Source organism: Manacus candei, unplaced genomic scaffold, assembly GCF_025592945.1.
Source record: "Manacus candei isolate 608988 ecotype Guabito, Panama unplaced genomic scaffold, ASM2559294v1 h1tg000050l, whole genome shotgun sequence".
Taxonomy (NCBI): Eukaryota; Metazoa; Chordata; class Aves; order Passeriformes; family Pipridae; genus Manacus; species Manacus candei.
In genome coordinates, this window is record NW_026138098.1 from 7,323,855 (window position 1) to 7,349,493 (window position 25,639).

The 25,639-nt window shown below is 42.7% G+C and overlaps 1 protein-coding gene across 2 annotated transcripts in view; it reads left to right on the top strand.

The window, feature by feature from the left end:
• The window catches only part of INPP5A (inositol polyphosphate-5-phosphatase A), a 184,192-nt gene that overhangs the window by 133,478 nt on the left and 25,075 nt on the right, over positions 1-25,639 (top strand). For both annotated transcript variants that reach the window (XM_051801198.1, XM_051801199.1), the window contains exons 10-11: positions 20,305-20,400; positions 20,746-20,820. In XM_051801198.1, the coding sequence (XP_051657158.1) occupies positions 20,305-20,400; positions 20,746-20,820 (171 nt within the window). The remainder of the gene's footprint in view (positions 1-20,304; positions 20,401-20,745; positions 20,821-25,639) is intronic.

The window sequence follows — 25,639 nt, forward strand, 5'->3', positions numbered from 1 at the left end:
ATGTGCAGTATATCAATATCATGTGTATACCTATTTTCATTATCATAAATGGACATCTAGAAGGGATTTAAAAAAAACCAAACCCACCGTGTATTAAAGAATGATATTTTGCTTGCTTATCAAAAACAAAATTGGGGAGAAAGAATTTGGTATCTATCTGAAAATCAAGGAACGGGATCAGATGTGCCTCTATCAGCGACTCTTGTTGCAATGGCGAGTTTTGTTCTTGGGTTAGAGTTAGAAATACAGTGAGAGTTGATGAACTGAATGCACAAAATCTCTGGATGTGTGTGCACCTATGTTAAAACATGTAAAAAATTCCTCTAACAGATTACCTGATACCTGAAAGTATTTTTTCTCAAAAGTCATAGAAAAGTGCACTAAGGAACCAAGATCGATATTTTGTTAAAAAAGAGCAACCTTATTTTTATTTAGATTTGGATGCACATTTAGTGTTGCTGGGAGAAAAGCTCTGTCATTACTGTGAAGTTTGCAGTGGCACCTTCTGAGCACTGACCAGTGGTAAACGGGACAGCCTCAGGGTGAATGGACAAGCTGTGATGCCTAAAGTGTGTAAAACTCATTTGTGGTGGGACATTATACCTTGATGGTGCAGTGTAGAACAGAAAGACATACTTTTATCAGGGATAGAGTAGCTTTTTGACACATTACAAACTTTATTCATTCTTGATTTTCAAGGGGTTCTAAATAAAATAAGATATTAGTAAAGTTTAAGGGAAATAAACCTGGTGGCTTGACAAGGAGTAAATAAAATGTGCAGTCTTTAGTCAAAGAAATCCTCTAATTCAGGTTTTTTTTAAAGAAAGCACATACCAGAACAAATTCTCTTGCCAGACCGAATTTTTCAACTCTGTTTAGTAGTTGAATGAAATTCTTCTAACACTGCAACCTCCTGCTAACTTCGGTGTACTTTGTAGCTCTCAGGTCCCTGCCTGTCCCGTTTCTTTCCTTTTCTTTAACACATTCCTCAGTATGTAATTATCACTCAATAAATCCACTTTTATATTATTTCTGCTTGATTCCATCCCACTGAAACATACATAAAAATGACAAAAATGCCTATTTCTACAGTTGAATGCTTACTCTACAGCCAATTATTGGATTGGCCCTTGCAAGAAAAATTTAAGTCCTCCCGTGTTTGGTTCTTTATGGGATCTCTGCCATGGAGCTGTTGGGATAAAGGTGTCCAGAACGTTGTTGGATTGTACCTCACAGTGCAGGCCTGCACATACAGACATGCACAGCTCCTCAGCAGACAGATTTGTTTCTCTTTCTTCCAGCTTCTTCAGCCCTCTCAGCACTAACACTGCTTCACAGGCAAATGGATCTGGTCCGAAAGTCCCTATTTCCCTGCAAATTAGCATAGATATCAGTATTCATTTTAAGAAGGTTCAGAAAATACACCCTGAACTGCTCAGCACCAGGGAATAAGCATGTGCTGCTCGTTACTTTTACCTCCTTCATGGTTCTTCCTTTGTTGTTTCTGTAGCAAAGAGGTGAGAAACAGGCCAGCAGATTCTGTTCCCTGGCCCCTCTGAGGAGGACTCACACAGTGGTAATTTCTAAAAAATTTGTGTTCAATGCAGGTCTTCATTGCATTTTATGATTTTTGTGTTATTAAAGGAAATGCTGATTTTTCAATCCACATGCTGTAGCCACAAATCTATCTTTATTAGTATTAGTAATACAGACAGCAATTTTACCTTTCTCAGAATAGAATTTCCCATAATGTATCATTTTTCCCAGTCCCAATTTGAGATGAGAATTTGACACTTCAAAGCAAAATATGCAAAATAGCAGCCCAGGAATCTGAAATCAACTGTAATAATTGCTATAACATTTAGGTTGCTCCTTCTCCAAGGAAAGGATTGTTTTTTAAAAATTCTGAAAAGCTTCCTGGCCCTTTGTGCAGTCATGCAGCGTCTGTTCAGTGGAGACCTTTAAAGATTTTCTCTTCCTCCTGTGAATGAAGCAGCAGCTGGAAGGAGGAGCTAACATTTTGAATTCCACTGTTTCTCCCTCAGGTGTTCCAAGGTCAGGTAAAAGGGCTCCAACCACTGTCAGAGAGCAGGGGGGCTCAGGAGCAGTTGTACCCCCCCTCCAGGCTCTTTGGTTACACTCAGTGTGAACTGTATGTGCTGTTTTACCCTAATGTAGACACTTAGTAATTGGGGATTTTCTTAGCTGGAGGGTAGGCTGTAGGAGTTCAAATAAACAGGGAATGAGGTGATTGTGGGACCGTTCTCCTGCTGAAGGACTGAAGGGCCACTGGGAGAACACCTTGCAAGTGTCACCTCTGTGAAATGGGGAACCTTTGGTACCGCATGGCCAGAGAGGTTCCTCATGTCCTTCACTGTGTGAAACATTTCTGAAATCTGCAGCCTGACCAGGGAGATCAAATTTGTTCCTTCTCACACAGAGGCCAAAAGCGTGGGAGGGGAGTGGGATTCAAGTTCTGGTAGTGACTGAGACCTTATCTCTTGAGAAAATTTTAGCCTCTAATCTCCACATTATTTAAGATGTAATCCTCAGTTATTGCATTACTGTTTACACAAGAACTCTGTTAGGTTGTCATTTACAGCTCTTATGAGCTTTCACAAGGCTCATTAATGTGGAATATTTAAATATGCAAAGCCGTTAAGGGGTTAAAACCAATTGTATGAAAAGAGATTATAGGATCTTTATCACATGTTGTTTATCTGATCAACAGTTAACAATTTAAGACAGTATTATCCTAGTAAAAAGAAGGTTTGTTTCAGATACTGACATAAACATCCCCTCATAATAGTGGCTTTTCATTTACTGTGTTGCAATGTACCATAAGCTTAAAGGCACAACAGCTTCTCTGTGTGTCTCAATAGTGCCTGTCCAGAGTGATGTCAGTCAATTTTTGACCTATACAGTCTGATGTTATTCTCAACAATCATGGAATAGATTTTTTTTTTCTTTAATTGGTTAAGAGTATGCCAATAAAATCCTTGAAAACTACCGTTTTCCTTCATGATGTCTTCCTCTGGAAGAACAAGGTGTATTACCCATGTGGACCTTTCTGCAAAGTCATGTTTCATCTGGCTTCTGCTGGCTTTTGTTGTTTCCTTTGTGGCTGACTTTCCACACTCTTGTGTAACTTGCCCTTTCAGTGGGACAAATAAACACTAACAGTTAAATAGCACTTTCTGGTAGAGGTTGAGAAATACACAGTACATGAGACAGCCCTCTGGTAGGAGTAGATCCTGAGTTCAGCCTCTGTGATGGCGCTCTTGGAGCCCACATAAAAACTGTTTGAGGGGTCAGCTCCCTTGTACTCCTTGGAAACTGTTCCTTCAAGGTGGGAGAAAAGACTGTGGAGTGGGCCATGGTTCTTTCAGGGCACACAGAATGCCTCAGGTGAGGGCCCCCCTTCCTGGCACACACTGCTGCGGGTGATGCTCCCCATCCCAACACTCCCAATCCCAGTGCTCCCCATCCCACACAGAGGCAGCGGGAAGAGGCAGCACGCTGACACACCTCAGTGTCACAGAAGGATGTGCTCAGCCTCTGTTGCTTTCCTGCCAGAAAAGGGTGGAAATCAGCCTCCTGGAGGGAAGACATCTCCCTGAGCTTTCTTGGCCCCTGCCAGGCAGAGCTGTCAGGAACACAGGCCGAGGCCTTGGCGCTCAGCCTGCCCACGCGGTTCAGTGCAGGGGGGCTGCTCAGGGGCTCTGGGACAATTCCCATCATCTCCTGTCCGGCCCTCACACAACCTGTGTGCTCTGGAGCACAGCAAATAGCTCTCAGATGGGCAGAGGCTGTTAGTTTGCTCTCCAGCCTCAAGAAGGGATTACAGAACACTGCTGCTGGTTCCAGCCAGCCAGCTCCAATCCTCACCCTGTTCTGGCACTTGGATCCTCCTGCTCCCTTAGGGACAGTAAAGAAATGCATACACTGAGCAAATTCTTTTTGGAAATCACATGTTTCTATAATGCTATTTCTAGATTACTTTTATTCATATAGCCCTAATACTTCCCTGAAAGTTAAACCAGATTTAATTCTTTGTTTTCAGCTGAATGCAGTGTAACTGTAGTATTGTCATTAAACTTGCAGAACACAAACATAACCTGGATTGAGTTGGACTTTGGTGTGGATCCCGTATTTCTCTCTCACTGTCATTTGGGGTTTTTTTAGTCATGAAGTCCCCTCAGCACAGCCCCTTAGCTGCCCTTGGAGAAGTATCTCCAGAGTGCAGCTGCTGCACTGCTCTCCGTGCCTTCCCTTCCGTGGGAACCACAGGATGTTCAATCCCATCCTTGGAGCAGAGTGCAGTGTGTGCTAAATGCTTGAGTGACAACAGCTGAACTTCAGCAAGCCAAAGGTCCAGAGTATACAAGAGATTTAAATTAAAGATTACCAAAGTGGGATGGAAATTTGTTTTTCTTCTGTCTGCCAGGTATTTTACATTATATAAAATGAATACTAGATGATAATTGCCAATATGGTGTCTTGTATTGATTTAATTCAATAAGCAGCTTCACCTCCACCTTTTGCATGCACTTGCCTTAAAATATATGCATTATGAAGGCAGTGATTCAAAGTCTTTAGGAAATCAATATCCAGACAGGATTCTGTTCTTCAAATATTGACAGCAGAATAACTCCAAGAAACAATGACAAACAATAAAAGCAGGGGTAGACAAAATTAAGGCTGTAATTCTATTGTAGTCAGACTCTGCAGAAGGCTCAAACCTCTGCCTGATGCTGCATATTGTGTGTGCTCCAGCAAACAGCCAGCGCTGGCCCTTTGCTGTCAGAATTTCTGGTAAAACCTGAGACCATTGAAATGAAAGGCAATTTCTGCCAATGATTTCTATAGAGTTGGCTGTTTCAGTTGATTTTTTGCCAATAACTTGCACAGATTTTTTTTCAGCCATGAGCATGCACTGAGAAGTACAGATGGATATATGTAGGCTGTTACCATTAATATTGTTCTCACCTTTGATAATTTCTCTAGAGCTAAATGGAACTTGCATCCAAGTCTGAGAATTACAGTTTTTTAACTGAGCAGCTCTGTGTACTAATTTATTGTGGTTTAATAATGGTAATTTTAAAATCCTTTAATACGGGCAGATGAATTTCTTGTGAGTATATTTCTGAGAAGTTAAAGGATGTCCCTTATGGAGTAAACATGTCACAGTTAGTGCAAACCACATTTGTTGTTTAGTTCATACAGTTCTGAAATCACGTTGTTATGGATAGTTCAGTACTGCAATTACAAATAATACTACAGTATTAGCAGTCATGCAGCAAAAGCATTCTTCCAGTGCCATTCAAAAGCCTAGTCTGTCTTGGTTTTCTCACTCTGAAATACCTGATGACAATCCAAAAGTCGAGATAATGAGTAGTGAGTATCCACTACATAAATATGAGAACCTCTTTTCAGTAGGTGTGGAAGGTTTATCAAGGGTAACTCTTTCCAGTATTACCCCACTTGTAAATGTCATTGATGAGCCAGCGAGATTTATTTTTAATTTCTGTCCTTTATTTTTGCGGTTTTAACAAGTGCTGAATTGACAAGGTGTCAGTATTGTACCCGAGTGAAATGTTTGAGACCTCTGCTCACGTCTGGTAGTAGAAAAATCATTAATGTTTTCTAGGAATGTACTGGAAATCTCTTTACCTTGACATATCTCTGTATAATTTAAAAAAGAAAGAAAGCTTTGAGCCACCAATGCCTGGGTGATGTTTCCTGACTGTTAGATCAGTCATAGTCAAAAGGAGTTTAAGCAGTAAGACTGGCCAACTATAATTGCTCATCTGTAGCCAACAGACTTTAAAGTTGGTTTAGAACGAACTGGAGTACCTGGGACATTGCAGAATGCTGGAAGAGTGATAGATTTCTTCCAGTAGTTAAGAGGAAAGAAAGGAGGGAAGCACTGAGCAAGATTCTCATTAGTTGAAGACTCATTAGCTTAGACATTCATTTCAGGGGAACTAATGGAAGAATTGGTAGTGAGAAAAAAAATTGAAGGATAAAATGCAGCCACAAAAAGACAGTTTCTTGTGAGATTAACAGCTTGGATGAAAGTGGCGAAGTGAAATCAAATGATCCTATGGCAAGATGAGTTCTGAAAACATCATGTTTAAATTTGTGCTGGGCTGTGTTGCACAGGCAGAAGCACCAAGGGGTCACTGGCGGAGCAGTAGGAGGCAGGGCAAACAGCTCGAGCTCAGCTCCCATGGCAGTGCCATGGCATAATCAGTCCGGCATCTTTAGGTATGTTTTTTTAATTGGGAATTTGGTTTTGCATGTGGCTGCCAAGCTGGTGTATTGAAATCCATCTCATACCTCCACCGCGTGTATTGCAAAGGCATCATTTGGTGTGACAGGAGAGAGAGCAAGGCCCTGTGTCCTCTTAGCCAGACCCTAGGCCGGTTCTGGGTGCCAAGGAGGAGTCTTCTTTCAGAGCTTGTAGGGCCAGGTGTGCTGAGCCAGGCTTCCTTAGACCTGCACTCAGGTTAACCCTGGCTGTTGGGCACAGGGTTTCCCGGGAATGTGCAGTCAGAAGGCTGCGGTCTCACACTCTGATGTGTTCACAGCAGTGTCCCCCTTCCTTCTATGTCTAAGTGATGTTTAGAAGCCGCTAACGGACAATTTAAAATGAAAAATCATACATGGGAAATTAGCCACGGGAGTGATTAATAAGAGCTTCTGTTTCTGGAGCAGCTGCCAGAGGAACTGGTGAGTGTCCTGTGTCTTTCCAAGAGGTTAAGCCTTTCTGAAAGTTTGTTTTAGTCAAAGAGGTGCCATTTGCTTCAGTTCAAGAGGAAATTGGTGCGGTGTAGGGTCTGGTGTATATGATTAGACAAGACAAATGCATGGTCACTTTTGGCTGTAGCTTTGGCTCGTGATTTCTTAAAGCTTCCTGAGCAGTCTTAGATAACTTTGGTCTGAGCTTTGCTTGTCATTAAAATAATTTCTACTGAGTTTGATGCTGGTGAAGGAAGATACCACGTCTTTATTTCTTTACTATGTGCATTTCACTGATGCTAATCACCAAGTTAAATCTGCACCTGACCACAAGCAGCTGATGGAACGTTCCTTTTAGCCATCCACTGTATCCCTGATAGAGACAATCAATAGGTAAAATCTGTGCAAATGAGCGGAGTTCAAGTGAGGGCTACCCTAAACAGGACTTAAGCTATGCACCCGCCTTTGTGCCAAATTTTTCAGGGTTTTTTTTTCTCCTGTAATGAATCCATGTATTTTGTGCATTGGAGCATGGCATGGGGCCTTTTGGATGGCAGGCTCTTCAAGAGAGAGGAAGAAAGTTTTAATCACAAAAGCAGAAACTTCAGTCGGAGAAGTGATTCCACACTTTGTTTCGTTTGTAAATGGTGCGTTTTGGCTTTTGTGAAACAGAACCCGGGTCCAATTCAGGACAGCGCTTCAGGGATTCTTTCCATGGGGCTTTTGAGTCTGAAATAGTGCACATGAAAAGAGCAGGAGATTGAACATAATTTGTTCCAACAGCTAGTCTAAGATTTTTTCCAATCAAGATTCTTTCAGCATATTCCTCTTTGTTGAGCTATAAGCAGCTTTTAAAATAATGGCATTAGCCTATATTTCAGGGCTTCGCTGGGTGTTCCCAGCTCTGGTGATTAGTTACGAGAAATAGAAATGCCTGTATTGTAATCTTTTAATGGCTATGGGAGACTTGTAAACTAAGTTGAGATTTGAGCAATTTGGAGATTTCAAAATGAGCTGTAGAGTTCATTGAGAAAGAAAAATGCATCATTGAAATTCATGGTGCCACTTTGGTTTTCTTTGCTGAGATTTATCAGTGAAAGCCATATTGCTTTCCCTTTGCCTTTATTTAAAGCTCTTCAATACATTGTTTTTAAGGTCCATTTCTTTTACAAGCTTTTCCTTTCAGCTTGCTCAGGGTATCGGGTCCTATGAACATCTGTTTGTGCCTAAAATCAGTGAGGACCTGGACTGTATCCTGCCTCCCTCCTCCCCTTTGTTTCCAGAGGCTATTGTTTCCGATTTCATGCTATCAGAGGGGCTGCATGTTTTCCTGTGTGAAGTTGTCAGAGAGATAAAAGCACAGGAGCAGGGTCACATTTCGAGGGATGGGCATGAAAAATTGGTAAAATGTATCTTGTGGGCCACCCACAAGACTTGATTGAAGAAATTCAGAAGTAGGGAGTAGAACTGTCATTTTAAAATTGTGCAGATTCCAGGCTGGAATAAGTACTGGTGAAATAAGTGTTTAAATGGCAGAAATCCCTTAGTCAGATTTACACTTAGTTGACTTATTACTGTTAGGTAGCTTGAGAGCTTTGTAACACAGAAAATACCATTATCTTCACTGTGATGCCTGCCTGTGTCCCTTCGGTACAAGAGAGAGGGGCTTTAAGGCTTGTTTTACACCTTTCAGCCACCATAATGCACTGGGGAAAAGAGAAACAGTACTGGAGGTGTCTACCTGGCCAAAATGATCAATATGGAATCACAGAATCATTAGGTTGTATGACACGAGACCTGCAAGGAATACAGTAAGGATGATGATGAAAAAGACAAATAGTGCAGCTTATTTAACCTAATGAAACACATTTTCCAGGAAGGAAGCACAGTACTATCTGTGTAACTGTGGCTGTGGTTTATAGTGCTGCAGACCATGGTCAGCCCAAACACACTTATCCTTTTGTCTGACATGAGTTCCAGAAGTGGCCCCCTGGTTTGGAAGGACGCAGAGCAGTTCAGGTGCAGCAGGAGGGAAGAGCTGTGCTCACACACAGCTGTCTGGGCAGCTCAGCACTGTCCTCCCCTCCTGCAGTGACACAGCAGGAAGAGCTACAGGTGTCTTACAGGTGTTCTCTGAAAGGACTAAGCAGCCAGGAAAAAGCTGTGCCTGTCCCTAACTTAGTGTCAGCAGAGCTAAGGCAGGGCCTTGCTAGTCTGTCTGGTTTATCTTAACTTTTCACTTAGGTCTCTACGAGGTATGAAATGAAGTTTAACAGTGCTGGTGTAGGTCAGGGATGCACTGAGATGGTTGCTTTTATTTTAGAAGGTTGTAATGAGGGTTTTGTTAAAGCACATGACAAGAAAACAAATGAAATATGTAAGTTGTACTTTTTCCAAGGCAGCTGATAGATAAGGGACGCCAAGCAAGGCGTTCTCTTGCTGCCAAATTACTAAATGATATATGTGATACAAATCAGCCTAATACTGGAATTTTAAGGACATATCTTTTTTTCTATAGCTTTTTTCCAAAGAGAACTCAATTATTTTTCTTACATGCATACACTATTTGCAATTTAATATGAGAAATCAAGTATACATTCTGAGTTTTGTTGAATTTATCAGTATTTTTGGCTATGGAAATTCAGGGCGGGGCACTAATATGCAGACTTTTTTCCACTTTGGTAATATAGCAGGAAAAATTGCTAAACATGTTTTAGAAGTACAATAAGTATTGAATTTATATATTGTATGGTAATACTTCTGGATATTAATTGGTTTATAAATAGAAAAAGGAGAAAGCTGCAACACTGCAAACTGTGTAGCAGTTTTATAGGTGAGATTAAAGAAGAGCACTCCGTGAGTACTTTTAAATAGGAATATCACTTATGAGCACTTAAGTTTAACTTGCAGTGACCTTGGTCAGGGTTCTGGGTCCCACTGCAGGAGTGGCTGTGGAGGTGGCATTCCCTGCCAGCCCATGTCCGGGGCACAGAGGGGACCTGCCCCTGGAGTGCTGGCCCTGAGAGGTTTCTTACACCCAGGGTTCCCTGGGGGTCCTGCCAGCCCCAAGGCTGCCACGTGTCCCTGTGCTCCTGCTCCAGGCAGGCAGCAGAGCACATCTCAGACCAGGCGTGAGGAGACACCTGGGCACAAAGTCACACCAGCACAGTTCCAGTTTGGGAGGCAAAGGGATAATCTGTCTTTCTCAGCATGACCACCACATCTTCATGTCTTGCACTGCTTCAAGTATTATGGAGAGGAACTTTAACACTGCTGATAACGCCCATTTCTGGTCTTAATGGGTGTAAATTCTTTTTGAAATCACAGCTTTTTTATACCAGCAGTTTTCTTTGGCCTACCTGTCTGATTTTGGATGGGTAAAAGAATCTACTTTGTTTGTCTCAAAAGGGAAAAGAGCAAAGCCTAGAGTAAAAATTAATAGCACATCTTAAAATCCATTACAACATCTCCCTTTTTTTCTGACTAAAAGTGAGTGAAAAAGGCCTCTCTAGAGGAAATAAAGAAGAAGTTATTACAGCTTTCACTTTTTTGTAGAGTATGAAAAAGCTTTCTGTATGTTAAACAGTCTTGTGGACATCTGGCATGATTGGTTTTAATCTGCTGACTAAAAAGTCAGGATTAAATCTTGCTTTACACCTCTTTGTATTGCGGTCAGTAAAGTGACAGAGCTGCCCTGAAACAATGGCACTACTTATTCCACCCAATATGCCATGTGGTAGATCACCCCCTTTTTCAGCACCACTTCTCTGCAAAGACAATGAAGCATCTGGTGGGGTTTTCCTGTGTCCAAGATATTTTTTGTCAGTAATTTCACTCAGCCGCTCTGCTTAGCTCTCCCTCGGTGCTACTTTTTGAGACGGGGTTTGCCAAATCCAGTGGCAAGAGGTCAGGAGGCCAAAGTGATGAATTTTTATGTGCCTGTTCCTTGTGTTTCTGCTCAGTCATGATTCTTTGCGCGCTGTGCTGCCTCTGAAAGGGAGCCACAGTGAGCAATTTGTCCTCCCGGGCTGTGGAGAATGGGGAGGCAGATGAGTTAAAGTGGCGTGTACGACTGCGGACAGAGCCGCGCACAAATGTTTCCTGACGGCCGAACAGAATCCTCCTGTCACTATTCAGCGCGAGAGGGGCTTGGGAGATTTGTAGCCTGTTGGCTTTCGATCAAGTGACAAATGAATTTAACAGCACTTAAAGATACAGCAGAAAGAATAGCACTTCAGCAGCCAGCCCCAGCTGTGAGTTCTAAGTGATGCTGTGTTAACACTTCTGAACTCGCATTTTTCCCTCTCTTAGCATCCTTGGGAGCTCTCTGTTTCTTCTGTGTTTCTCAGCATGTTTGAGTCCTGATTTGCTTTAAGGAAAAAAATTTCATCTGTGTTTCAGAAACTCTTTAGAATGGGCTTTCTGGTTGTTGGCCCAGTTGGGTCCCATCCCCTCCAGAGAGTCATTGGTCCTTACAAGCAGGAGGGCCCTGGTAGTCACACTTCTGGCACAGCTTTCTGTCCCCACTCAGCAGTGCTCTCTGACACCCACCAGGGTCCAATGAGCCAGGGATCAGCATCCATTGCAGGGTTAAATCCCTCTGGATCCCCAGCCAGTGCTGTGAAGTTGCTGGTCCTCCAAGTCTTTCTCTGATCAGCTGTGTCTCAATAGCTGGCTGAGGGCTGCTGTTGGTCGGCAGCTGAGCTTTGGACCTCTCAGTGAAGGCTGTGCCCTAGGGAGTGTTGAACATTGCAGTGCTGCACAACTCGTCCTTCTCACACCATCCCAAACCACACCGGAGGGGATGCAGAGCTGCCTTATCAGGATCGTGAAGAGAGGTGGTACATAGAATATGCCACCTTGTTTCCTCTCTCCACACCGTTTCTATGTGTTGCCAGTCATTACTGGGAGTGGGGTGTGTACGCAGGGTGATCTGTCTGTCCATTTTACCCTTCATCAGGGAGGATATAGCAAACCTTGGACCCACACCCAGCACAGTATTTTACAAAGATATCCTTTAATCATTTTGTCCAAAAAACATTTAATTCAATGTGTGAATAAGGGCTCCTGGAAATGGGAGTACTCCATGATGATTTGTGTCTTTTTGAAGAGAACTGCTGGGCAACGTGCCTGGGGACAACCCTGCTGTTCAGAGGGGTCAGGGTGCTGCCACAGCCAGGTACCTGGCACCTGCATGACCACAGTGATGGGAGAGGCACAATTCAGCAGTCCCACCTCATAGGTCTCTGAGCTATTTGAACATAACTAGCTGAAAAGGATTATTTGAACTTACAGGCTGCTGGACTCATATTCCATTTCAAACGTGAATAAAGGAGCAAATGATGTGGAACGAGACAGGGAGTACATTGATGAGAAATGAATGAGATATGGCAGGATGAAAAGTAGTTGAGTCAGAGAGGCTGGACAAATGGGAAAAAAAGGGGAAAAATAGAGTAAGGAAATGGTCCACATGCTGCATCTACAGGGCATCACCTGATCAGCCAGGTTTTAGTCTCGCCATAACACCATACAGAATGTTTCAGTTATCAACACAGTGAATTTTGCATTCCCAGCTTGTTCAGGTCCAGAAAACAGATACATGAGATGGAAATTATTTTCATGTCATGTTTGTTTCCTTAAAAAGTAAAGTTAACTTGGAGGAAGGGTGGGTTTTTCCCATAGACAGGAAACAGTAGAAGAAACATGGGCATCTCTCCCACTTTGCTGTTCATGATTGTGACGAGCTGATGACTTGAATGGCACATGTCCATCCTGGAGGGCACCTGTCCATCCCACAGTTGTGCTCAGGCTTAGCAAGAGCCCAGGCCTCAGCTACTGGCAGCCCACCATGCACTCATGCCTCATGCAAGTCACTTTCCTATTCTGCATCTCAATTCTGTCTTTGTTTAAGGGACTAATTTTTTTTCTGTTTTGCATAATAGGAAGAAGAAACAAGTTTTTTACTTCTTTATATTTCTAATTTTGTCATTAAAAGTATTCAGTAGCTGCATAAAAGCATCTAGATTTTAGGTACATACATGGTTTGATTTCAGAATTGCCCAACATTTCATGTTTTAGAAGTCAGCTCCTGATGATAGCTACTGCTGGGAGTCTACTTTGTGGGAGCCAAAGGCTCACACTCTCCTGAGGTAAAGCCTTGATCTTGAGCTGTGTCACACCATTGATCTTGTACAAAACTCTACATTAATTTAAAGGACAAACTCCTGAATTTTGGCCTGTGCTGAAGTCAGATGGAAGCAAGGGGCTGGCTGTGCCTGCAGTGCTTGTGCGCTGGGTCAGGACTCCCTGCAAGGGTTAAGGAGGATGAGGCTGACAGACTCCAGTTACCTGGAAACCTGCAGTGTCCAGTTCTGGAAGGGAGTCAAGAAGCACCAAAGAAAGTTCTTAGATGTTGTCTTAAATTTTTGCTACTCAGTGTTAGTGCTCCTGTGTTTAATTTCTTATGGCTGTAAGAAACCATGACATTTGGAGGCAGCAGAAACACAAACACCATCAGCACAAACACAGGCAAATGTTACCACTCAAAACTAAGGCAGTTGCAAGGCACATGGGAGCAGATGGGGTTCACAAACTGTTTTGCTTTTAAAATGAAAAGAAGTAGAGGTTCTTAGTCAGCAAGATAGATCAAAGCAAGCTTAGCTACAAGGAGAGAAGCTGCCTCTCATTTCATTCCTCCTGAATTCAGGAGAACAGAAACATTTTTCTACAGAAATAGACTTTCATCACAGATTCTGTGTGCTTCACCAAAGTCTTTGCTGAACAGAAACAATACACTCAGTCCTCTGCTTGGTCAGCTGGAGTGAAAAAGTGTAAGTGCTCTGAAGGTTTCCAACAAGGAATTTTTCAAGCTGATACTGCTGCTTGGCCAAAGCAGAAGAAATAATGGAAGAGAAATAATAGAATGTCTGAGTAAATCTGAAGAGGTTCACACCTTATGGGACAAGACAGCATATATTGCATATATTTCCCTAGGAAGAGTTGGACTGTTCCAGTTCCTGTAATATGAAAAAGCAAATAATTGTCTGTGAAAACATCCCTAGGACTACTTGACATCAAGTAGTGAAGCAAAATTATTAGAGGGATGGACAGGAGGAGGGAAGGGATTTTTCTAGCACACTGCTTCCAAGTTCCAGCTCTTGTAGGGCTGTGGGTTTATCTGGATCTGATCAAAGTCCTGAATGTGTATTATCAATGTCAGCAAGTGAATTTAAACTTAGACCTTAAAAAGGGGGCAGGGGAGCCCCTTTACCTTTGTCCACAGAGGCCCCACACAGTTCCATGTCCTGATTCACACAGGTGCCAGAAAGCTCTCGGTGAATTGTTTGTGAATCAGTGTTTAGATGCTTCATTGCACCCAGGCTTGAGAACATAGACAGGAAAACAAAATGAGGGAATGGAAAAAGATGTGCAACCTGACCAGAGAGAGAGAGAGAGAAAATGAGAAGGTAGTCAGCATGCAGGTGAATATGTCTGATGGAAAAGGAGTTCTAGCTTGATCTGTAATCTTGGGGAATCAGAAGCAGAGGCCTTTTGGATTTAATTCAGATTATTTTCTGAAGAAGGTAATTAAAAAGATAGTTGTCATTGCCACCAGCTGTTGGCACAGAGCAAAGCTGCTGAGGCCAGGGGCCACAGTGAGGGACCTCAGGGCTCCCTCCAGACCTCGAGAAGGACAGGCTGTGCCACCAACACGTGGCACTGGGCTGGCCATTACAGCACTGAGCAAGCCATTCCAGCACCAGGCCGGCCATTCCAGCCCTGAGCCGGCCATTCCAGCCCTGAGCTGGTCGTTCCAGCCCTGAACTGGCCATTCCAGCCCTGTGCTGGCCTTTGCAGCCCTGAGCCAGCCATTCCAGCCCTGAGCCGGCCATTCCAGCCCTGAGCCACCCATTCCAGCCCTGAGCCACCCATTCCAGCACTGGGCTGGCTGCTCTGATGCCCTTCCCTGCCCGGGCTGGGTCTACAGCAATGTGGTGTGCTTGAGACCAAAGAAAGACAAGCTGCTTCCAGGGGATCATTTATTATAGGAAGGCAGGAGATCTTTGGGACAACTGGGACATGAGGATAGTGTTTTGGTGCTGAGCTTTTTTGGTCACAAACACCACCCAAAGAGGCATTTTAAAAAATCCCAGAATATCCCTGTGCCACAGATCAGTGGGAGGGATCTGTACAGAGGGAGCTAGAATGGTGCCGTAGGTCCTGGGGGTCTCCTGAGCCAGGTTGTCACTGGTGCTGCTGCAGTCTGCCTGTGAGGTTCAATCCTGACATGGTACAGGCACAGCAGGGTCGTGTCGTGGGCAGTGATGTGCCCTCAGAAGGGCACATCACAGGGCACATGAGCTGCGGGGGCTCCCACTCTCCTTCCACCCGGCTCCTCCGCCACCTCTGCGCCCCTGGACATGAGCTGGCTCCTCTGGAAACATCCCAAGAGAAAGTAATTTTCCATAGAGATACTTTAAGTGGCTTCTCATTAATACTTGCTTGTATTTGTTCTTTATTCAAGTAACATTTATGTCACTGCTGAGTTCAATTCCTGCTCCTCAGAGCTAGCTTATTAGTATTTACAAGTGTAGTAACTGCTCTGGGACATTATTGCTATTTGCACACAGTTAGAGTTAACACAAGTTAATATATAGTCTAAAGGATATTTTTGCAATAGAAGTGTCTGTCCTCTCAGATAGGGTTTGATTGCTGCACCCTGGGGGACTGAGCCCAGTGATGCCCCTGACGTTTGCAGCATCTGTGAGGCCAAAAACCTCTGTGTGGCTCTGAAAAATCAACCACAATGAGCCTCCATTTCAGGGGCGGGTAGAGTTTGAAAACCACAGCGTTACCTGTCCTATAGCTAAATGCTCACCTCCCATTCACTCAGAAAGTTACATTTAACTTTGTTTTTTCTCACTTGCAAATTTTATTTCTCTTACATCATGTGATTTGGTGAATTTGCTGGTGGTGTATTCCCAATATCCAGGAAATTGTATCAGCCCCTCGCAGGAAAGGAGGAGCCCAAACAAGTCACATTCCTGTTATTCCCAAAGTAGCAAATCTTTTACCTTGCTGATTATTTCAAATACAATTTGCATCCAGATAATAATAAAAAAGCATTTGATTATCCTAATTTAATAAGTCTCAGATTGATTTTGAGTCTTGAGCAGCATTTCAGAAGAAGTATTTCACTGTCATAATTAGATGATACATGTACGTCTGTCTTTTCTGTCCTGCCAGAACCCACAGAGTATGTAACCTAAAATGAAATATCTTAAATTTAAATGATTTGGTTGCTCATGTGCTCAAGACCTTATTTCACCTGGCTCCTGTTAGCAGTCTTCAGACTCTGCACTTCTCTGCTGGCACTCACAGCCACAAACACGTCTGGGTCAGTCCGTGCAGCTCACTGCAAATTGCAATGGCAACTACTGCTGAACTTTCTTAATTATAAAAGAGCAATGTATATTTTCTACTTTCTTTTCTTTTTTTTTAAGAAGAATTCAAAGTAATAATAAGTCCTAAGAAAAGTATTCAAATAATTGGGAAAAATAATACACATCTTTAGCATCAGTAGACAGGTGAAATAGCACGGGATGAGTGCTTGGATACCATGTTTTGAGGGTTTTTTTCCCAAAAAAAGTTTTTTTTGAAGTCCTTACAAGCATGTAATATCTCACATATTAAGAGGTGGACTCAGTCTCAAGGCTGTTCAGAAAGCAGGAGTGTGAAATCAGTGAAAAATCAGCTGCAGTTTTCAGCTGAGCAGGAAGCAGCAGTGCAGTCCACAGCTGCTCACAGTGCTTCCATACAAACACAATGTAAAATATATTATAGACTGTTGTATGCTTTATATATATAACACGATTGTTTTTACTGTAGGTGTGCAGAAATACAGTCTGAAACACTTGGCTGTGTGGTGTGTATGGGGGACCAGGTGCATTTTGAAGGTGTATTATGCGGTAAATCAACAAGCTTTCCATTTCTGAGGATTGCCAAGTTTAGGAGAAATTACAGATTTGTCTCTTGCCAGTATAAAAAAAATTCCCTCCTAGCTTTGCCTAACAGGACGTCTTTCTACATCCCAAGGCCATTGTCAGGAAAGTTGTTGTTATGTTTTACAATTCAATACACATAAATTATCACAAAAGATTTTTTCAAAAGTACTAGGAAGCATCTACCTGTGTTGAGTATGGGAAAATAAGAATGAGACACAGCTGTGTTTGCTAGGGAAAGGCTGGATACTTAGCTGTCTCTCACCTCTGAATGCAGCTCTCCTGCAAGCTTTTTAACCAAATCTTATTTCCAAAGAAAAAATATTAAAAAAAAAAATCAGTTATGTTGAGTTTTGATATCTGATTTCCCCTCTTCTGCCCTTGTAAAAGAGTACCTTTGAGGGAATACTCAGCAAGGAACAGTGGGTTTTCATAGCATTTTGATTTTCTTTACTAGCAACAAAAAACCCCTTCATAAGCAGACTTGCCTAAAAAGGCACATGGTCCCGAAAGTTTTCTGCTTGGGTGACTACGACTGTGTAGAAATTGAAAGGAGGAGGAAAAAAGGAGTGCTCCAGCTTGTATAAGAAATGAACCTTTGCCCAATCACTTTTGTCTGTGAATAAGGTAACTTTTTGTGCATGTGAAATTTGAAAGCAATAAGGTATGTGGGTCCTTTCTCTGTATCGGTTCTCAAGAGTCGATCGAGGGGTTTTTCTTTTGGAGACGGACTGAAGTTAGGAGATAAAGCAGCTCAGGGAAAAAAATGTTCTCAAGCAGATGCCTTTAAGAGACAGAAATCATGAATTTGTTGAATTGCAACCACTCTGGGGGTGGCTACAATGACTTTTTGACAGTGACAGTAACTCTGCCGTGTCTTTTCGAGCCCTTCTTTGGCCCATTCACTCTGGAAAGCTGCTTAAGCGCACTTAAGCGCATTAGCATTTGGATGCTCGGGGACCGTATTGACCCTCATTTGGAAAGTTTAAATGAGTGAAAGATGGAGCGATTTGTTAGGGCTTTAGAAACCAGCTTTAGAGAGCGGCGGGTTTTCCGCTCTGGTTTGTTCGGGTGCTTGTTCTAATCTGGTGTGCTGTTTGAAGGGACCAGACTGATTTGTGACACATGAGCCCAAAGCGCTCTTTTTTTGGGCTTGACCCGATTATGTGTCTGTGCTCTGAATTTCAATCAGTGGGTCGGAGGGAGCGCGGTTGGGAATGGCTCACTGCTGGATTACCTCACTGGCTCCGTGCGGACACAGATGGCCAAGCAGTCAGTGCATGTCTGAGGGACAAAAGGATCATCCGACAGGACGTGGTGGGTGCGAGGAACAGGTAGGAGGTCTGTGCCTAAAGTAAGTGGTCCCAGAAGTGGAGCCTCCATGACGATCCCAATGTCATTCCTTCTCTTCCCTGGCAGGGTGAGGTTTAACCAGCCACCACCAGCATCTTCCCTCTCTTCTTCTAAACCTTCCAAAAAAAACACCTTAAAATCCTGCAGAGCAGGTGAAGTTCTCCCAGGGCAGCCTGTGGTTGTACCTGTGGGGCTAGTGCCCCTTGTGCCAGTGGAACCTCTGATTGTGCAGACACCTACAGGTGCTTTGGCGTGTGCCAAGTATTTTAGGGTAAACCTGGAGTGAGACGTGTGTAATCCATGGACACAGCACTGCTTTTGGGGAGGGAGAAAACAGTCAGAAAAAGTTTGTCAGGAATGGACATCATTCATTCAGTGAGATGGGGAATCGGCACCTGTTCCATTCACAGACTTGAAGAAAAATGTCAGATTTGGGTTTTTTTACCAAATCACACTCAAGTTACCTATTTAAGATGAAGTTGCTCAGCTCGCTGCTTTTTTACAAACTTTACATAGTTTGTACTGTGGCAATAGGCAGGGGCCTTTATCAAGGATCAAATCTTTTATCGAGTGGGAGCAGAATGTCCATTGACAGATTGTTCCCATTCTGGCACCAGTAACCTCAGCTGAGATCTAAAGTATTTGGAAGCAGATGGATTTTTGTTTAAATACATGTTTGGCATGTGTTTCTGCCTTCAGGAGAAAGTGAGAACGGGGAAGGGAGAAGTGAGCTATAGTTCATGGCCTTGGTTCTCATAGATAATGCAACTCTGGTAATGAATCCAAATATGAGTATTTCTATTTGTGAGAGGAAGAAGCATGTTGTAGGATGTGAAATTCTATTATCCTGTTACCACAGAACATTTTACAAGTGAATATTACGCAAAATGAAAATCTATTGTCTGGCCCTTATGAAAAGGAATGGAGCAGGCAGAGCAAGAGAAGTCTCTGCTTTGCCTTTCCTTGACTGAGTTATTTTCTTTAGCATGCTTTTGTTAAGAACCTCTAGCAAAATAAGTTTTTATTCAGGATGTCCTTTGCCAGTATCCATATCTAGGGCTGTGCACAGATCCTGTCAATAGCTTGTGCCTCAGCTGCAGCTGAGGATGCTGAGCTGCCTCCCACATGCGGGGGCACATCTCTGCCTTTGAAAATTGCTGAGGTTTCCTCAGTTCCCCTTTCTGCCTGCTGCCTCGTGGTTGCCAGCAGTCAGGCAGAGGGGCAGGGGTACCTGTGCACAACCCTCATAGCTTTGCCCAGGCGGGGGGACTGCAGAGCTCAAGGTGAACCTGCCCACCCCTCCCCTCAGTTGAGATGTAGTCTATCCCTGCATTTGGAAGCTCTTAACATAGTTAAAGTTTCACTGAAAGTATAGATTCAGCGAATCTAAAGTATGTTTTTAAGTAAAATTTATGCTCAAGTGCTTTTCTAAAAGCTCCAGATTTCACCTGTTGCCATGCAGTGGAGCCAGCCCTTTGAACAGTCCATTCCCTGGTACCCCCCATTGCCAGGGAAGCTGGACCTCAGCCAGGAGAGTGGCCAATGGACCGAAGCCCCGCTTCTGTGGAAATTCATACCTCTGTTCCTGATGAAGTGTTGATTTATAATGTGTTTAGGCACCCAGTCCTCAGAATATCTAGAAATGTGACATTGTCTCTAATTTAAAGAATACTGCACAGGGAATTTGCTATCCAAAGTAAACTGTGAAAGTTACTGTCAGATTGCTCAGGCTTCCAAAGTGTACTTGGAAAATGAATTTACAGGGCAGACGTTTTTGCAAACAAGAGTTAACCCACAGAACTGCAGTACCAATGTAGTTACCAGTTCTTAGAAACTGGCACAGAACCCAGCGAGGTGTGGAGTCACGAGCTGTAAGAAGTGGTTTGGAGGATGTTTACAAGTAATGTGTGATACCTGTGAAAGAACGTGTTTGCAAGTTGAAAGTAGCAAGTTGAAAGACTATTTGCCTTATCTGATTGATACTTTCTTAATATTGCCTGTTTCTCTCCAAATGGTAATTCAAGTTATTGTTTCAAGTCCATCATGAGTGGAAGTGACTTAAATTAGCAATGCTTTGTATTTTGACCTACAGCAAATCGTATTTCCAGGTGGGCATTGAAGATGCATCAGCTGATAATGCTCAATTAAATCTGGCCTTCTGTTGTGTATAAACTTGTTTCCCTTTCTCCCTTTGTGTTTTTCTTAGACACTATGTGCAAAGGCCACCATGCAGACCATCCGGGCAGCTGACACAAATGAAGTAGTCAAGCTAATATTTCGTGAATCTGATAATGACCGAAAGGTAAACAACTTAATGCCCTCAGCACCCCTGTGTAAATAGAAACGGTGTTGAATGTTCACTTTCTTTTCTACAAAGCATGAATATAGTTGTTCCAAACTGATAATGTAGAGGGAGGGGAGGGATATAGATTGTCACACCTAATGCTCAGTTAATTGGATCTGTTTAAGTGATCGCCAGCCAAGTAAATGGGCCAGCTGACAAGGGGCTTTGGACATGTGCAAATGTTGTGTGGTTTTAAAGGGCTGCATGTCTCTGGAAGGGTCACTGCCAGCAGCTGGGTGTTGGGCAGCCAAGTCCGAGAGCTTTGCTGACCTTTCTCCTCTATTTTTTATTTTTTTTTTTTAGGTTATGCTGCAATTAGAAAAGAAGCTCTTTGACTATTTTAATCAAGACGTATTTAGAGATAACAATGGCACTGCGGTAAGTTCAGTGCTAAACACTTTTGAAGGAATAACTTTGCAAGTCACATACAAATTGCATTTCTCTAACCAGCCCTTTATCCTTATCAGCTGTCCTGTCTGCAGAATGAGAAGAACCAACACAGTAACTGCTCCAGATTTCCTCATCACTGAGCCAGTTATTTAGTGTACAGGTTCTTAACTTTGGTGTGTTTACCTTCTTTTTCATAGAAAAAAATTGTAAATTAAATGTATATGACAATTCGCTTTTCTTCTCTATCCTCTGATCTGCATTTCTTCAAGCATCCTGTTTCATTACTTGCTCTTCATAGTGCACCACAGTAACTTAGGAAAAGCCCTTCATGCAAAGCTCTTCTGAAAATAGTGGGGTCTTCTGAGTGTACAAAATATACTAGAAACACAAGAATAAGTAGAGTAGAAATCTCAAACCCTGCAACAGACTGTCACTGTTCAGGCAATCAAAAGGCTTCCCAAGAGGATACAGCAGACAGGGAACACTAATGCTCTGATTTGTAATAAGGACTGTGATTTTTCTGTGAAAAGTGGCATTATAATTTCTTTAAGGTGATTTTATTTCATTTTGGAAAATCTGTATATCACTGCTTGCAGCTTTCTCTGTTTCATCTAAGGTTCCTAGGAGTTAGGTATCTAAAGGAATACGTTCTCTGCCTGCTCACACAGCGTGTGGCTGCTTTGTGCCAGGGATAGGATGCACACAGGATCCATGACTGTCCCTCTCTCTCCTCTCCTCTCTTCTCCTCTCCTGCTACAGCTCATTCTCCCACTGTGCACAGAGAGCTGGGCTATTGGAGGGCTCTCTGCGAGGCTCTAGGGCAAGGAGGGCAGCTGAAGCCCTGGTACCCTCTCTGGTTTTTAAGTGGACTTCACCTAGGAGATTAATTCCATGTGAGAATCCGAGATCTCACTCATTTGTTGAGGCCAGAAGAATTTGAGGAGTGAGACCCATGAGGGAAGCGAAGGTCGGGTTCCCCTTTCAGCACCTGCTGCCATCCCATCCCAGCGTGACTCGTGTGTCCTGTGTGCTCGCCTGTGTGGGCAACGTGCCTTCAACACACTGTGAGATCACTTTGGGGGTTGTTGGTTTTAAATTCACAAGGTGAATGCATCCTGGGGAAATACGTAATGTTTCTTTCACTGATGTTTTGCAGTTTTGGGGACATTTAATTCAAAGCAATAACTCTCCTCCCATTTCCATACTAATGCCATTCCTGTCCCAGCTTTTCCTTCATGTGTATTGTTGTAATAACTTTTTTAGCTTTTTGTTTAAGAAGAACTCAAGTGTCTGTCATCTGTATTTTCCCCCAGTATATTCCTGAAGCTGAGCAGAGCTGTTCCTGGTGGTGCCATTTGCCATGTCCCAGTGGTATTTTGGGTGACTGCTGGTTGATTTGCATACAGGGCCACAGGGTGTGAAGGCACAGGCAGAATCCCACTTAAACAAATTCCATTTCAAAATCAGTAGTCATTTCTTTCATGCATCAAGAAGCGGGAAATCTTCCAGATCAAACATGGAAGAAAAAGATAAATGATATAATGAGCCATTGGAGATAATCTAATCTTCATGGTCTAGTTAAACACGCAGCACCATGATCACTAAAAACAAACTACCTCTCTAAAAGGATAAATGTCTCTGTGCCGAATTCAACCCAAAAAATCCATCGCATCCTTCATCAACCGCCGGTCTTGTACCAGCCTGACAGAAATTTAATTCAAGCTGGCTCCTGAAAATAATTATTGTATTTTAAGAGTAGTAATCATTGGTCGGGACATGATTGAATGTGTCCATGCCTATTGACTTTTTCTATGATTTATAGCTTTGTTTAGTCGATATTCCCATCGAAATTGTATAATTAATTATAAGTGGGGCTGTCAGGTCTGCAGGATGGAGTGCCCTGATGAGTATTTGGGAAGATTAAATTTTCCTTAGCTGTACCAATGCAAGGCTTGGGAATTTTCACAGCACTGTGGCTGTTGGATAAAGATGTTTTCTGTGTGTTTAGCAACTGCTTTAGCTCAAAATCCATTGATTTTTCTGAGGGTATTTTTTTATCAGTGCAGTGTCTCTTCAGTAACATTGGAATGTGTACAGATGTGGCAAAACCTGACAAATATTTATTATCAACAGGCTACTTTATCATTGTCCATACACAGTTATTCCTTCCTTTTTATGTTGTAATCAACAAAAAGGATCTTAAGATATATTTATAAAAATGATTATTTTTTACGAAAAATCTGATATAGGTACAAATTACCTGTTTAACAGAAATTCAGTTTGAAATGCATACAGTAATCCATCGCGTCTAATTTTTCCAAACTAATCTGTATCTTACCCGACTTATCTGTACCTTATTCCGAAGTTAGCTTAGCAATTACCTATATTGATTATCTCTGAGTGCAGTGACTGTTCTGTATCATTGTGTTTCAGAAAGGAACACCCAGATTTATCCAGCTCTCTGGTGATAGGAAAAAGAGAAAGCCTGTTTGAAAACAGCTGTAGCAATAATGCAAAGCTGTCTTAATATTGAATTCCTATGTTCTGAATTGTATGTCAAACTTGTGCTTCATCAGATGGACCAGGGTGTGACCATAACCACACTGAGCTGTCACGTGTGGGTGTGTGGGGAGGGTGTTACAGGGCACCGGGACAGGAGGGACAGCGTGTAGAGCTCCACTTTAGTGTCAGGCAAATCCCTGTTGCTTTTTAATTAGCTCTGACCTGGATGGTGGGACACAGCCAGGCTGTGCTGATCAGCTCCATGGTGTCCTCCTGCTCTGGGGGCTTGCCCATGGGAGCGTGGCAAAGCACAAATGAGGCTTCTCTCATCTGCTCACACCCTCCCAGAGGCAGCATCCCCCAGGTGGGAGCCACCACTGTGCCCCCACTGCCCCTCTGTGCCTAAAGCACCCAAGGGGTCCCCGCAGGGGGCTCAGAGCACCCTGACCCCTCCCATGGACTTCCCCAGCAGGTCTGTGGTGCTGTCCACACTTCTGAGCTCCGTGGCTCACTGGTACATCACTCACACAAAACTTGGTTGTAGCTTTGGATTTGCCAGCCTTTCAGTGATAGAAATCAGCTTTCAGGGAGGAGCAGTGTGCAGGGGGTTTTTGAATAAACTTACACTTCTACCAGGTATTTTCAAATTCCGTAATTGTTTATGATAGATCAAGCTGTAAGTGTTTTTTTTTTTTTTCAAAAGGAGTTCCCTGTTAATTTCAAAACACTCAAAAGAAAAGCAAACGAGGAGTAATTATTTAATGAAAAAATTATAATCATGTTATTGATTTGTACCAAAGAACCACAAGCTAAATTGTATTTCTTCAGTAGTCAATTAAATAAATATATATTAAGAATGTAAAAACCTGTAATGACTACAGAGGAATGATTTAATCATTAGGAATCATTTTATAATCTTTAACCGCAATCAGAAATGAGGAATGGTGCCGACATTCCTGTCTTTTGTGTGATCCATATTAAAGAATCAATCCAGGTAGAAGCTAATGCAGTGTCCTTAAGATTTGGACCACAACTGTGTAATAAAAGTAATCAGTGAATTAATTGTCTTAGGAGTGGAATCTGATGTTACTCCTGCTAAAATCATGATCTCTTTTGCACATTGATGTTTGTGGGAGCTGGTGACTAGTGCTGAAGTTGTGCTTGCTCTGGTGGTCCTGCTGTCCCTGGTGGTCCTGGGCTCTGCTGCTCCTGCCCCTCACCAGCCCGTCTGCCAGCCCTTGTCTGTGCCTGAGCTCAGCTGCTTGGGGCACAAGGATTAGCCCAAGGGTGCTGCTGCACAGCTCCGGAATCACCAGGTGGTTCAGAGGGCACTGGTGCCGTACCAGCATTCATCCCAAACCATATCTGAGAGTGTTACACTGAAAAGCCTGGTGATTTTCAGCCTGAATTTGCAAGGACTGGAAGTGGTTCCATTTCTTACTCTTAATTGTCCAGCAGTTCTCTTGATGCAGAGGGCAGACAGTGAACTCCTATGGAGAGTATGTTCTTACTCAGTTTTGAACAGTGAACTCCCTTCACAGAATAAATTCCCTTTATTCTGTGTGTCTGTTCAGCTTCAAGAGTTATGGTATGAGAAGAAACTCATAACATGCTGTAAAAACGGATTGAGTAATAAAGGTCTTGTTCTCCTTCTGAGAAGTAGTGATTTAAAGTGATCTGTTATCGTGCTAATTAACTTAGAGGTGTTGTTGCAAACAGTTGAGGCAAATATACTTTTAAATTGTGAGTAATTTATTTGTGGGTTTTTTTAGTATTCCCAGGAAATCATGAAATGATATGCAAATTGAGCAGAAAGGTTTAGTCCATGAGGGACCTCTATTAAGCTTTTTGTGGGAATATGTGTGCTGATGAAGGTTAAGGATCTGGCGTCACTGAAAATGTATTAATCAACAGACAAGATATAGCACAATGCACTCTTTCCAATGGCCTTGGCTCTGACCCTTTTAAAGATAATGGGAATACTGTCCACTAGGAACTAGATTAGGACGATCAAGTGCATTTCATCAGGGTTTGACTTGAACCATGATCCCAGAGGTGAAAAGGCAGAGGTTTATCCACTGAGCCAACCAGCCCCTGTCCAGATAAAATCTTGAATATGATGTATAAGGGCAAATTAGGATAGAGGAAGGAAATTGATTGCTTAGGACCATTGCTATCTTGGACTGGTCATAAGGAAATCCTGTGCATCCTGAAACTGCCTCTTTTATTTAACCTGGTCCTCTGAGATGCCTGATTTTCATAAAGTACTAGTAGGAAAATGGCTTCTCGCTTTCTTTTATTCAGA